This window comes from Ylistrum balloti, unplaced genomic scaffold, assembly GCF_031769215.1.
Source record: "Ylistrum balloti isolate Yb309-2 unplaced genomic scaffold, AGI_CSIRO_Ybal_v1 Utg370468, whole genome shotgun sequence".
Taxonomy (NCBI): Eukaryota; Metazoa; Mollusca; class Bivalvia; order Pectinida; family Pectinidae; genus Ylistrum; species Ylistrum balloti.
Window position 1 is genome coordinate 54,781 of NW_026782308.1, and position 14,915 is coordinate 69,695.

The 14,915-nt window shown below is 36.3% G+C and overlaps 2 protein-coding genes across 2 annotated transcripts in view; one reads left to right on the forward strand and one right to left on the reverse strand.

Annotated features, from left to right (window-relative positions):
* On the forward strand, nt 1–5,560 carry LOC132555285 (3-oxoacyl-[acyl-carrier-protein] synthase, mitochondrial-like). Its single transcript, XM_060219640.1, has 4 exons — nt 1–302; nt 1,487–1,687; nt 1,808–1,965; nt 2,656–5,560. The coding sequence occupies exons 1-4, from the start codon at nt 68–70 to the stop codon at nt 3,451–3,453; spliced, it is 1,392 nt and encodes a 463-aa protein (XP_060075623.1). The 5' UTR covers nt 1–67; the 3' UTR covers nt 3,454–5,560.
* The window catches only part of LOC132555284 (leucine-rich repeat-containing protein 43-like), a 22,957-nt gene continuing 13,305 nt past the window's right edge, over nt 5,264–14,915 (reverse strand). The window contains exons 12-15 of the mRNA XM_060219639.1: nt 11,734–11,838; nt 10,431–10,640; nt 7,281–7,350; nt 5,264–6,790 (exon numbers count right to left, since the gene is read on the reverse strand). Of these exons, the coding sequence (XP_060075622.1) occupies nt 6,558–6,790; nt 7,281–7,350; nt 10,431–10,640; nt 11,734–11,838 (618 nt within the window). The 3' untranslated portion in view covers nt 5,264–6,557. The remainder of the gene's footprint in view (nt 6,791–7,280; nt 7,351–10,430; nt 10,641–11,733; nt 11,839–14,915) is intronic.

The window sequence follows — 14,915 nt, forward strand, 5'->3', positions numbered from 1 at the left end:
GAAAGCTGATGCATTTTACTATGGTGCCAATGATCATTTTAGATGAAGCATATATCGTTTTGCAAAAATGAATACGAATTTGCTGAGATTTAACAAAATAAGTAGGAATATAGCAAAGATTCATCAAGTAAATTTTCATGTAGGGAAGGAACATCTAAATTCTGACCATCTCCGGACCGTAAAATTGAGACGTGTTGTCGTGACGGGTTTAGGACTTGTGACCTGTCTTGGAGTTGGCACAAAACATGTGTGGGACCGAATTATCAAAGGCCATTGTGGAATCGGCGTTATAAATGGGCAAGGTACATATCCTGCGTCACAAACTATTCCATTGTTTTTGGAACACTGCCTTAGGTTGGAAATGTCAATAAAATGGAAGACGTTCTTATAACATAACTAGTAGAAGATTAGAGTGTGACGTTCCGATGTCTACATGGTCACCTTTATCAGACAAATGACCAGTGTGGTGCTTACTAGCACTGACTTACTTAAGGTACGAGATGGTACGGAATTGACCAACTTTTTAGGCTGCACTATAATGGTAAACAGATCATAGATAAAAAAAATACACAAGACAGTAAAAATGTACTGTAGTCAATTAGGCTACGCTTGGTTTAACACCTGGCTATAGATGTGCAAGAGTCTGTGGCCCTCCCCCCTCGTCCCTATTAAGTAATAGCCTGCTGCGGCATATCTAGATGGCATCCTTAACCAACTGTCTGAAATGGTTGTTCTATTCGATTCCAAATTTCCTCTCAAAATAATGATCACACAGTAAAATTATAGAAGGTACCTAATTTTACAGTTAGATCTTTTGTTATATTGTGTAGTTCTCTGATAAACTCATATTTGCTTGGGCATATTGTATTGGAAACAAACATTATTCTGACGTTTGGCTCAACACTGATATAAAGAAAGAAGATAGAATGGGAATAATTTAGACTATGGCTTCAACTAACGTCTTGATTTTGAAATGCTAGTCATCCTACCCCTTTAATTCAGAAACACACAAGGAGAGAGTATAGGCCAATTTTGAATTTTTTAAAGCTTGACTGTAAAAAGCGATCGTCAACCTTCTAATGAGAGTGATAGGTCTCTAATTTGAGCCCCATCAATGTGGGCCATTTGAGGTCTTTCCTTTGAACATATTTGATGGCCTTTCATCTCTGCATACCACATGCCAATTATTATTACTTGGGGTTTTTGGTTATTGAGAAATTAAAACATTTGATACCAGTAACCTTGATAGTCATTAAGGTAATTTATTTGAACAAACTTGGTAAATATCATCCCAATTGCCTTTATCAACTGAAATCTGTCATTCATCATTTTAAAATTTGTATCTTTTGCTCTATACTCAGGATCTAAAGGGGAGCTCTCAAAGGTGTGTAATTTGTTAACTTTCAGATCTTAAATTGTAATATAAAACATCATCTGTTTAATTGTCAATTTCCTGTTTCACAAATATTACTGTGATTTGTTTTAGGCTTTGAAGGTATTCCTTGTAAGGTAGCTGGTTTTGTACCAAGGGGAGATAATCCTGGAGAATTACAGCTCAAAGAATACATGTCTGTCCAAGAACAACGTATCACGTCTCAGGGTTATGCATATGCACTTGTTGCTGCAGAAGAGGCACTAACAGATGCAGGGTGGAAACCTAACACTGAAGAGGAAAAACATTCTACTGGTACTTTTGTTTCAAATATATCATATTTAAAGTTAACCTTAGTCTTTACAATTTATTGTTTCAAAATCACACTAGATATGAATGCTGAGAGAACTATTAAAATAATGCTGTGTTTTACAGGTGTTGCCATTGGGATGGGAATGGTAGGTATGGAGGAGACCTTCAACACTGGCCTCACACTGCGAGATCGAGGTTATAGTCGGGTCAGTCCATACTTCATGCCCAAAATTCTCATTAATATGACTGCAGGGAACATCAGTGTCAAATACGGCTTACAGGTTTGTTGTATGATGCTACTTGGTTATATTGTTTGATAGCTCTAAAGTAAACCTCCAGTCAGTTCACATTGGTGTGTAGTTCAAGCAACTGATTTTTTCAATAAAAACAATAATTTTCTGTCAAGTGATAATTTGAATCCTTTCTTGTTTTGTTTCACTTACAATCTGAATTCTTGAACATATCATGAAACTGTATGTAATTATTGATAACGATACTGGCGTGGCAATAATCGCTTCCATGTGATCATGTGATGGTTATATGTGATCATGTGATGGTTATATGTGATCATGTGATGGTTATGTGTGATCGTGTGATGGTTATATGTGATCATGTGATGGTTATATGTTATGGTTATGTATGATCATGTTAGGTTTATGTGTGATCATGTGATGGTTATGTGAGATATGTGATAGCTATGTCATATCTACAGTACATATAGTCATGTGATAGCTATGTTATACCTACAGTACATATAGTTATGTGATAGTGTGGTTATATGATAGCTAATTGTGGTCACCTGGTTCATGATACCAATTCTATTAAGCTTTATTTGTGATGTTTATTATAGTCACAGAGAACAAAAGTACTGCCATCAGGTGTAGACTGCTAACAAACAGATCTGACTTATGATTTGACTCTGTCTGGTAGTTCTGTATCTGATCGTGTTTATTGTTGTGTTTTTGTTCTAGGGTCCCAATCATGCAGTGTCAACAGCCTGCACCACAGGACTCCATGCAATAGGTGATGCATTCCGGTTTATCCAGCGTGGGGATGCCAAAGTGATGGTGGCTGGTGGTTCTGAAGAGAGTCCAAATCCCATATCTGTGGCTGGCTTCTCCAGGATGAGAGCACTAAGTACAAAATTCAATGACAATCCTCAAAAGGCATCCAGGCCATTTGACAAAGATAGGGATGGATTTGTGATGTCGGAGGGATCTGGTGTTTTGGTGTTGGAGGAACTAGAACATGCACTAGATAGAGGGGCAAACATTTATGCTGAAATTCTGGGTTATGGTTTGTCAGGTGATGCTAATCACATGACTGCTCCACAGGAAGATGGTTCTGGGGCCTACAGGTGCATGATGGCCGCCCTGAATGATGCACAAATTTCTTCAACAGACATTGGATATGTAAATGCACATGCTACCTCCACACCGTTGGGGGATTTGGCCGAGAGCCGAGCTATCTGGCGGCTGTTCGGAGAAAGAAATCCTGAGATTTTAGTGTCGTCTACAAAAGGTGCTACTGGACATCTGTTAGGCAGTGCTGGCAGTGTGGAAGCCATATTCACTGTGATGGCCTGTCATAGTGGGAAAATACCAGCTACAGTAAATCTGTGTGAATCAGATATTGAACTCCCATTAAAGTATGTTTATCAGAACTCTGTAGACTGGCCAACAGGATCTGCAAGATATTTAGCTGTCTCAAACTCATTTGGATTTGGAGGTACAAATGGTAGTTTATGTATAGGAAGCTTTAATTATTAAGAATAAACATTGTGTGTCAGAAAGATATTTTACAAACTCACAGTTAAATCCAGCCACTACAGAAAACAGGTTAAGGATAGTAATAATTGCATTATTTTTTGCCTTTTTTTAAAGTGACAAGTCATAATGATAAAGAACTCAGCAAGTTTAGTTTGACAAAAGTTTTTCTGATTGTTTATTTTTAGCTCACCTGGTCCGTCTTTCTGTCCATTGTCTACTGGTCAGTTTTTTCTACATATCGCTACTAGTCGCTAGCCCCAAAAAGGGGAAATTGTGCAAGTTCTTTAGAATCCTACTTCTCCTGTAGAAATGGTTGGATTTTGCCCAAATTTGGTCTGAAGCATCCTTCGGTAAAAGGAATCAATTTCATATTAATAGAAGGTCTTGGCCTCCTAGGGCATTAGGAGCAGGGCCAAAAAATGGAAATTTCGGAAGTTCTGTGATATCTTACTCCTGTAGAAATGATCGGATTTTGCCCATTTGGTCTGAAGCATTCTTGGGTGAAGGGAATCACCCCTTGGGGAAAGGAGGAGTATGGCCAAAAAGGGAAATAGCGCAAAAGCTCTAAAATCCTACCGGTCCTGTACAAATGATCTGGTTTTACTGAATTTGGTCTGAAACATTATTGCATGGAGGATGTGTGTGTGTGTGTGTGTGTGTGTGTGAGGGTGTGTGTGTTTGTGTGTGTGTGTGTTTGTGTGTGTGTCTCCTGTGTTATGTACATGTACTGAAAAATCTTGGAAAAATAAAAAAAAAATTACAAAAAAAAAATTTATTGCATGGAGGGGATTCAATTTTGTATAAATGATGAGTCTTGGCCCCCTGGGGCAATAGGGATGGGGCGCATACAGGGAAATAGAACAAATTTTTAACTCAATTGGTCCAAAGGATTGGTGAGTTTATGCCATAGCATGGTGTATGTCGTCAACTTTTGAAAAACAATGTTAATAGTTATAAACAACTCAGCACATTTTGACCAAATTCAGTCAGAAGCATTCTAGTGAATAGGGACTCAATTTTGTATAAATGGTGGGTCTAACCCCCTAGGGCCTGTTGGGCAGGGCGAAATAGGGAAATTTTGCAATATCTTTTTAAGTGCTACTAGTCCTTCTTTAGAAATGATTGGAGTGTTGGGTAAAGAGATATTTTGTGTAAACAGTAGGTCTAGGCCAACTAGTACAGGGTTCAATAGGGAAAAATTCTTTACAGTCCTACTCCTCTTGTAGGAGTGGATGGATTTGCCCAAATTTGGTCTTAAGCATTCTTTGGTCTCAGCCCCTGGGTCAGGATCCAGTAAGGGAAATGAGTAAATTCTTTATAAGACCTTCTTCTGTCCCAGTCTGAAATGTAGCATTTTTTAAGGCTGAAGAGGAATCAGTTTTGTTTAAACAATGGGTCTTGACCCTTCGGGTGGGATGTGACAGGTCACAATAGGGGAAATACAGCAATTTTTTTTAAAATCGTTCTTATTCTGAAAGAATTATTGAATTTTGCCCCAGTAGGGGTCTGAAGAGGGAAGTGAAGTTGATTTTGTGTAATTTGTGCTTCTGATCTCCTTTGGGAAGAGGGATAGGGCCTAAAAGGGGAAATAGATTTAAATCAGTTAATTAATTTCCATGTAGTTAGATGAAGGAATTCAGCAAACCAAATCAGGTGAGTGACACAGGCCCTATGGGCCTCTTGTTGAAAATATATCGGATGAAAGTTTAAAGGTTTCAACTGGTTGTCAAAATGATGACAGATTACGAACAAACATTTACAGATGAAAAACAAAAATGTATTAATAAATTTCACATTTTATTTCCATGAATACAAGTAGTTTGGCATTGTTATAAACATAAACAGTATTTACTTTGACAGCTTATCTTAACAGTATATCACAGATCTGTATGTATATCACATTTATAAAAATATACTGGAATTCCATGTTTATTTAGATATCTCTTGTGAACTTCAACACTGATAGCATGTTCTCAGAGAAAGAACTTCTTATTGCCAATAAATTATAATATTTAAGTGACTTCTCTAAACCATTTATCTTCAACAGACAATTCTTTCACATTAGTTCTCAACCAGACAATTAATACCATCTCATTCAAATGAAATTGTGAAATTTAGAAAGAATATTCCATTAATATTGTTGTTCTATTGTTGTTCTTATTTCTTTTCTGAAAATGGATGTTTGATATCAATAATGAATGTAATATATAATTATACTGAGAAATCTGTTTTCTGTCATTATTCCTGTCTGTCATTTGTTTACTTCCAATTTCAGAGCAAAAAAAAAAAAATGTTTATTTTCTGTAGTTTTGAAATGTTGACTTGACTGCAACAAGGTAGACACAGACATAATCATAAGAATGCAGGTGTTTTGATACCAGAACCTGTACATGTTACAATGATATGGCTGGTGTCGCTAAAGAGCATAGGGAGGATAAGTCGTGTAGAACTGTCATAGTTATGGAAACTTCAGTTTTGCGCTAACGCTGCAAAACACTTATGAGTAAAAAAAGGGAATGGACTGAGAAGAAATATAATTACGGGAAAACATTTATTCTCAGGATCAGATAGAGGTGGGTAAATATATTTGTAAAAAAGTCACAATATATAAACGAAACCGTATAAAGTAGGCCAATATCACAACATATCACTTTATCATGTCGTTTTATATACTGATGATACAACAGGATACACTTAACAGTACTGAAATAGGCCAATATCACAACATATCACTTTCTGACAATGTTTGAAATAGATATTATTGAATATGTTTAAGGATCTTTAGATCAGACATAAGTTATGCAGTGAGATGCAAACAATAATTGCAATCTTGTCAGTGATTGGAATGTGTAACGCCGTGAGAAGTGTTTAGTCAGGCGTGACTAATACCATCCTTATGCTTACTATAGGATACTGATTTCTTTGCTCCCACTGTCCAATTAAAACCTTACAAGCCACAAAAGGATACCTTTTCTCAGGATTATATTACGTAAACTTCTGTTTGTTTTTGTTCTAGGTTGACCCTAGTTGTTTACATGAAGTCTTCCATAACTTAATGACTTGAAGGTGGCATTACTTTGAGTGTTTCCTGATTTTTAAGTTAGTTACACTTGCTGCTGTTGCTGAAGTGCTCTGTTCTTCTCCTCCTCCTCCTTGAGGGAGTCGTGTGCAGTGCGCCAGTGATGGAGTTTGACTGAGATCTGGACCTCGAGTGGTGGGGGTGGGGCTGGTTCATCCCCTTCCTCATCTACTGTTGTGGGGGCTCCTTTGGCCCCTTTGCCTTTGTCTCCCTTTTTGTCTTCCTTGCCTCCCTTGGCGGCACTACTTTTCCTGCTCTCTGTAAATATGAAATTAAATAAAATCAATGATAATACTGTCCCCCTCCTTGCCCCCATGGTGACACTAATCCTGATCTCAGTCAACATTCAACAAACACAACAATACTGTCCCTAACCTTTGCCTCCATGGTGACACTAATCCTGATCTCGATCAACATATAACAAACACAACAATACTGTGTTTCTATTACAAAGATTGGGTACATGTTAGTGGTTATGTAAGAAGAGAAACTCTCTAGCTTCATGTTTTATTTGTTTATTGCTTGTCTCCACATGTTGTAAGGTTTTTTGTTTCATAGATAAGGTATTGTCCCTGGAACCCGTTGTACCCATATCTTTCACAATATTCTATTTTTGATCCAAGGTAGATCCTTGATCTCACTTAGGTTTTTTGCTTCACCAGACTTGTTTGTAAAAGCTTTATTTTGTTGTACTTATGAACATGAATCTATCGTACTAAATCAGACTCGTCTGAAGTCATGTAATTACCTTTGCCTCCTTTTCCTTCATCTTTCTTCTTTGGTGTCCCCGGCTTCTTCTTGTCCTCCTTTTTACCCGCCTGGATTAAGAAAGAAGTTGAAGAATTTAGTATTCCAACATATGATGCATACTTAAACTTCTTTGACCTGGATATTCAGACTAGTGTTAAGGGTCAACAAACTTGGGAAGAATGAAGTATTACCCAGACAGAAAAATCTGTGGGCATATAACCACAAAAACATATAAACATGTGTAGGTTAGTTTATATAACAATTTCAAACAGTTGCTCTTCCTGTTAAACATGTTTTGTACACTGCACAATTTCATATAGAAATGTTTTCAATGGACTAGAAATATAGATATATTGATCTCTGATTGGTTTCAGCCGTGGCCATTGTTTTATAATTCACACAATAAACATTGAACTGAGTGTGAGAGTGTTTGTGATATACAGGTGTGGTGTCTATATATCTATTGCTGTAAGTTATTACATTTATTACGTCATGCATTTAACACAGGTTCACATGCTGACAACATTAACTTCTGTCATTTAAAGATTAATCATTATCATGTTTTTCAGTTATATATATTACTTTCTCTAAAGTAATTGTTAGCAATTGAGTACTCTGTTACCCTGAAATTTATAGCCTGGTATTAGCAAAGCAATTGAGTTCTCGTAGTATGGGTCCATATTTTATTGAATTCTGCATTCCTGTAGGGCCATCCAAGGTAGGATAGTTCCACCCTGGACATAATAATTCCTACATAAAATTGTATATTGCTGATCTTTGATACATTATTCTAAATAAATTGAAAGAAATCATTGCAGGGCACAGCACCTGTATTACCCTGACAAATCAGATGACTTTTTGGCCCAGATGATGATGATATTATCATTAATGATAATTTTCATTTTCTATGATTATAATACATTCTGTAAATGGTTTATATAGGTACAGGGAAATTCAAGATAGACCTCATGAATGGAATGGAGTGTTTCATTTCCAAACCTTTTCTTCCTGTGTAATTGGCAAATTAACGTACTGGTAAATATAGGTTCATTACTGTTTACGAGTGGAACTTGGTAAGTAGTATGTATGATATTAAGTCAGTGACAACAAAAATGTAGATGTTGAGTCACTTTAATGTCTCAACTTTTCATTGGTTTTCCTATGCCTGTATTTACATGTTTGTCGTTTATAAAAGTGATTAAATTAGTTACGGTTATATCAGAGAGGTATCTTTATAGTCATGTTTATAGTGAAAACAAATTTACACAGCATCCATAACAATAAGGGGGAGCATTAGACCACACACAGATATATCTGGAATGTAACAACAAGGACTGTATAATTCAGAAATTCACAATCTGAAAAAAGAAATCTTCACAAAAACACATAAACTGATAGACACAACAGATTACACTGGAGGGCAGTCAGGACTTTACTGCAAGGCCTGCATTGATGTTGTAAAATACTGTATCAGAATCAAACAAAATATACCTAAACTGTGGCTTGTCACAACAAAATCATGATAGACTGTCACACCAGATATACAAACTGTCTCTGGTATTAGACAGGATGATGATAGAGAGTCACACCAGATATACAAACTGTCTCTGGTATTAGACAGGATGATGATAGAGAGTCACAGGAGATGTGTAAACTGTCTCTGGTATTAGACAGGATGATGGTAGAGAGTCACAGGAGATGTGTAAACTGTCTCTGGTATTAGACAGGATGATGGTAGAGAGTCACAGGAGATGTGTAAACTGTCTCTGGTATTAGACAGGATGATGGTAGAGAGTCACAGGAGATGTGTAAACTGTCTCTGGTGTTAGACAGGATGATGGTAGAGAGTCACAGGAGATGTGTAAACTGTCTCTGGTATTAGACAGGATGATGGTAGAGAGTCACAGGAGATGTGTAAACTGTCTCTGGTGTTAGACAGGATGATGGTAGAGAGTCACAGGAGATGTGTAAACTGTCTCTGGTGTTAGACAGGATGATGGTAGAGAGCCACAGGAGATGTGTAAACTGTTTCTGGTGTTAGACAGGATGATGGTAGAGAGTCACAGGAGATGTGTAAACTGTCTCTGGTGTTAGACAGGATGATGGTAGAGAGTCACAGGAGATGTGTAAACTGTCTCTGGTATTAGACAGGATGATGGTAGAGAGTCACAGGAGATGTGTAAACTGTCTCTGGTATTAGACAGGATGATGGTAGAGAGTCACAGGAGATGTGTAAACTGTCTCTGGTGTTAGACAGGATGATGACAGAGAGTCACAGGAGATGTGTAAACTGTTTCTGGTATTAGACAGGAGAATGACAGAGAGCCACAGGAGATGTGTAAACTGTCTCTGGTGTTAGACAGGATGATGGTAAATATAGACACACAATATATGTACTAAAACAATAAAAATGTCAGTATTATGCTGACATAAGCAAAGATGTGTCCTGCACAATCTGTAAAACAATAGGTGTAACACTCGGACAAGTTTGTATATATTTAGGTGTTGTAGGTACATGCGGTATCACACTGTAAATTAAGCTTGTAGTGAGTTAGCGCCTGTTACTGAGTATACTGAGGATATCCTTATATAAGTCATACTTCCTCGTCACTGACAGATTCATCCAACTCCTCCTCCTCCTCCTCTTCCTTCAAAGTCATAACACAACATTGGATAATTACAGTGTTAAACAATACTAGTCTTACAATTGTGAATGGTACAGGATAGTTCCAAGCAAATAATTCTTAGAGAATTGAGAAAAAGATTTTTGTAACTTTTCTTAGAAGCTTCTCAATAGTGACTCTTCTGTATCTCCATGACAAAAAAACTGCTCACATGCTCTGCTACTCTTTGGAGTCAAAATAATAAAGGCTTATTATTCAACATCATTCGAGTAAAACCAATAAAGAAATGACCTTGACAAATGATGAACTCTAACACAAACACAGCAGACAGACATAATGATGTACTGACCACTAAATAGGCCACAATACTTAACATGGTGGGGATATTGTCTGGTGGGGCTAATGTTACCTCCATTCTTTTAAGAAACTTTCCATCTGAAAGCCTTATTTTCAAATCTTTTTCAAAGGAATTTTCATGTATTTGTTTTGGTGGAAACATTACCATTGGGTACGGAGTTACGTACCTTTTTCGAGTCTGTGTCTACACTTTTGACAGTGGAGGCAACCTCGATGCCACCATGTGTAAAGACAGCAGTCATCTCATACTCGCCCTCCAGGAACTCCTCTAAAGGTTGATGCCACGTGGCCAGTGTGGTATATGTCGGTGGCATGCGCTTCATCTCTACCTCTGGCTCTTTCTTTCCTTTCTTCTTTTTGTCATCCTTCCCTCCTCCCTGATGGTTAAAAACCCAGTACTTTAATTCAAAGCAAACAATTCTATAAACAAAACCCATATATAACGATCATAAAGATGAAATTGTATTATCCTACAGCTAACACTCTTTATCTATTTTATATCTTCCTGGACATCTACTGAATGCTGACAAACCATTACATGGAAACTACAACTAAACGTATGGATTGTTAATTAATGTAACCTTCACATGTTTGCATGATATATTCAGGTGTTGAAACTCTTGATTCTTGTAGTTAAACAACTTGTAATGCATACAGGTACGATACAGTTTATCAACATTTTCTTCAATAATTTTCCTTGTCTCATGGTAACCACAAATGATTATTTTTTGAAGCTGTCCATGATACAACACTGATTATCTCGACCTGTTATAGATGTACATTATATATATATTACAAGTAGTGTGAGTATTAATTGTAGACAATAAATAACACCAACTCACCACACTTCACCAATAACACCTTCCTTACTCATAGTATCCATTAATAATCAAGTAAGGAAATTAGCAAGTTTTCTTACATGAAGTAATCAAGAGCAATTCTAAAATCATGTTTACCATTATATAACTATTGTCATTTTACTTCATATTTTATATATTTACAATAGATATACTGTATGATTAACATAGCTTGCCACCTCTAATGGTGTCTCAATTTAGAGTTATGAGAGAACTACAATCCTACACTCTGATGGCATCTTATCGTAGTATAATATGAGGAACAGAATCCTACATTTTTGATTGTGTCTCTTTGTAAAGTAATATGAGAAATAGAATCCTACACCTTTAATGGATGCTCATTTAAATATCAGGTAATATGAGAAATAGAATCATACATTTTAATGGTGTCTCATTGTAACAAAATATATGGGAAACAGAATCTTAAACTTCTAATGAGTTTACCATTTGACAACCATGATATTAATAGAATTTTGTACACATTTGACAGGGCTTGTGACATATAAGAAATTTCAAGATCATGTGTTACAATTTATCTGAAAGTATTCAGGAACTATGAATAGGCAACTTGTAGTCTTCTTGACCTCTGAATGACCTATGACCTCTATCTTACTTTAGCTTTGTCATCCTTTTTGTCCTTTTTCTTGTCTTTTTCCTTGTCTTTTTCCTTTTTAGTGGGTGTGCTACACTGTGAATCCTCTTTAGGGAAACACATCACCTGTAATGGCAGAATGTTAGCTAGCTCACTCCACATCACACCATAGCCTCAACATCACCATCCAGCCTCAGTATCATAGCCCTTTCCCTATCCTGATCAAGTCTTTCATAACAAATAGTTAATGTACTTGAACATAAAATTCATTTTCTAAAGTATTTACATTTGCTATGTAAGGAAAATATTTTGTTTGAATCCAAATTTTTAATAGAATATTATTCAAACTTTCCATTATTACTTTTAAAAATCCAGTTACATAAAGGGTGGAGATCAATTTATCAATTTAATTTTCTTAGCTTAAAATTTTGAACAAATGTAATTTTGTAATGAAAATCAAATCTAGTTAGAAAGTATGCAATTGACTGTGAGAAGTATTCCAGTGTTTGTAACCACTTGATCAGGATATGATACTGGAAGTAAATAATGCCAAAGTAAATGAGAAAAATGTCTGAAAATAAGTATAGAAGCAAAAACCAACAAACTTCTGTGTACCACCCTGATTGTTAGGGAAAGAAAGACCTTTTATATCAAGGTCACCTAATAGTTATCTCCCTTTAGGACAGAATAAAAAAGACTGATGTTTAACAAATGCTACAATTTTAAAGATGTCACAAATATACATTTCAATTTTTTTTCTAACAAATATGATTTTTTCATAGCAAACATTGAGAGAGGAACAGAAGTTTAATGGCACTTTTGTTTTACATATGAATAATCAAATATTAGTACAAGCAAATTATGCAATGCCTAAAATACCAAACAAATGAAATAATAAAAAGTGCTGATTGTAATTCATATTGTGTCATCCCTTGGCCACCACATAAAAACCATCACACCAGTCAGTCAATTCTACACCAAAATAAAGCCAGATTTCCACAGAAAAAGAACCTTTTTAGCGGACGACGCTGACTTCTGTGACTGGGATACAGGTGTACCCACAGGTGATTGTTGGAAAAGTTCCGTCTGTAAGGGACAAGACATACACTCTTAATTCATGTATATTAATGGTATACCAAGCTACAGTGATATGTTAAGGGCTGGACAAGTCAGATGTCAGGGTTCTATAGATTGCTGTACAGTTTGGGTTCATATATTTTAATGGTATACCAACCTACAGTGATATGTAAAGGGCTTGACAGGTCAGAGGTCAGGGTTCTATAGATTGCTGTACAGTTTGGGTTCATATGTTTTAATGGTATACCAACCTACAATGCATAACAGGCCAGACAGGTCAGAGGTCAGGGTCGTAAAGGTCAGGACATACTCTCTGGGTTCATCTAAGTGAATAGTATATAAACCTACAACACTGCCTGAAGGACTGGACAGGTCAGAGGTCAGGTGATGTTATAGAGGTCAGTCAAAGAGAGCAGTCAAGGATCTGGTAAGGGACCAGATCAAACTTTCAGATTGAGAACATCTGCTATATAAATAAAATCTTAACATAAATCCACTCATTATACGTATACATAGACATATTTCATTGCACTACAAGGTAAGAGAGATACACACAGATTTAACTGTTTTACAATATCACAACAGTGAACTTATACTTACTTGGTTGTATCATAATGAAGACAAATATATAAATATTTACATATACTTTGCTACCATGAATGTCAAATTATAATAAATGATTACTTACAGTATAATAACTTAAAAACATGTACCGACAGACAAGCTAATCAACAGCTGACAATGGTCCACACACATTTACTCTAGTCTTCTGTTTATCACCAACAGTTGTACAGCAAACCATTGTATAGTTCATAACAAGTCTTTTAGTTTATTTTGAAATGTTTCCTTATCAAGGAGAGACAGTGGTTGAAAGTAAACAAATGTGTTTTTATGGATCTCAAGTTTTTTGAAAATATTTAGGTACTGGGTAATTGCATGAGTACCATAGGCTATTTGTTATTGGATCTGAAATGTGTGATCAACACAATTTATCAGACTGAATTATCCAAACTTAAGTTACTCAACTTTGTGTGAAAATTTCAAACAACAAATACAAATGTGTGCATTAAATAAGCTAAATCTACAGTAACTTATACAGAAATAGTCTACCCTACAAAAAACAACAAATAAAATTTGTAAAACATATCCAAGATAACTACTGGTTGTTATCTTTGATTTAAATACATAAATACAGTTAGCACACCACGAGATTATATAATTTATTTGTATATAGAACTAGCATAACATGGGACTCAATATCTCATTTGTACACAACTAGCACACCATGGGTCTGAATATCTCATTTGTACACAACTAGTACACCATGGGTCTGAATAGCTCATTTTTACACAACTAGGACACCATGGGACTGAATATCTCATTTGTACACAACTAGTACACCATGGGTCTGAATAGCTCATTTGTACACAACTAGGACACCATGGGTCTAAATAGCTCAATTGTACACAACTAGCACACCATGGGTCTGAATATCGCATTTGTACACAACTAGTACACCATGGGACTGAATATCTCATTTGTTCACAACTGGTACAACATGGGTCTGAATAGCTCATTTGTACACAACTAGGACACCATGGGTCTAAATAGCTCATTTGTACACAACTAGCACACCATGGGTCTGAATATCTCATTTGTACACAACTAGTACACCATGGGTCTGAATAGCTCATTTGTACACAACTAGGACACCATGGGTCTAAATAGCTCATTTGTACACAACTAGCACACCCTGGGTCTGAATATCTCATTTGTACACAACTAGTACACCATGGGTCTGAATAGCTCATTTGTACACAACTAGGACACCATGGGTCTAAATAGCTCATTTGTACACAACTAGCACACCATGGGTCTGAATATCGCATTTGTACACAACTAGCATACCATGGGACTGAATATCTCATTTGTACACAACTGGTACAACATGGGTCTGAATAGCTCATTTGTACACAACTAGGACACCATGTCTGAATATCTCATTTGTACACAACTAGTACACCATGGGTCTGAATAGCTCATTTGTACACAACTAGGACACCATGGGTCTAAATAGCTCATTTGTACACAACTAGCACACCATGGAACTGAATATCTCATTTGTA

What these genes read in the sequence shown, in the direction of transcription:
- LOC132555285 (XM_060219640.1), top strand. Translation starts at nt 68, where the DNA reads ATGAATACGAATTTGCTGAGATTTAACAAAATAAGTAGGAATATAGCA. An exon ending in CGGCGTTATAAATGGGCAAG is followed by an intron (nt 303 to 1,486) that starts GTACATATCCTG and finishes GATTTGTTTTAG; the next exon opens with GCTTTGAAGGTATTCCTTGT. An exon ending in GTGTCAAATACGGCTTACAG is followed by an intron (nt 1,966 to 2,655) that starts GTTTGTTGTATG and finishes TTTTTGTTCTAG; the next exon opens with GGTCCCAATCATGCAGTGTC.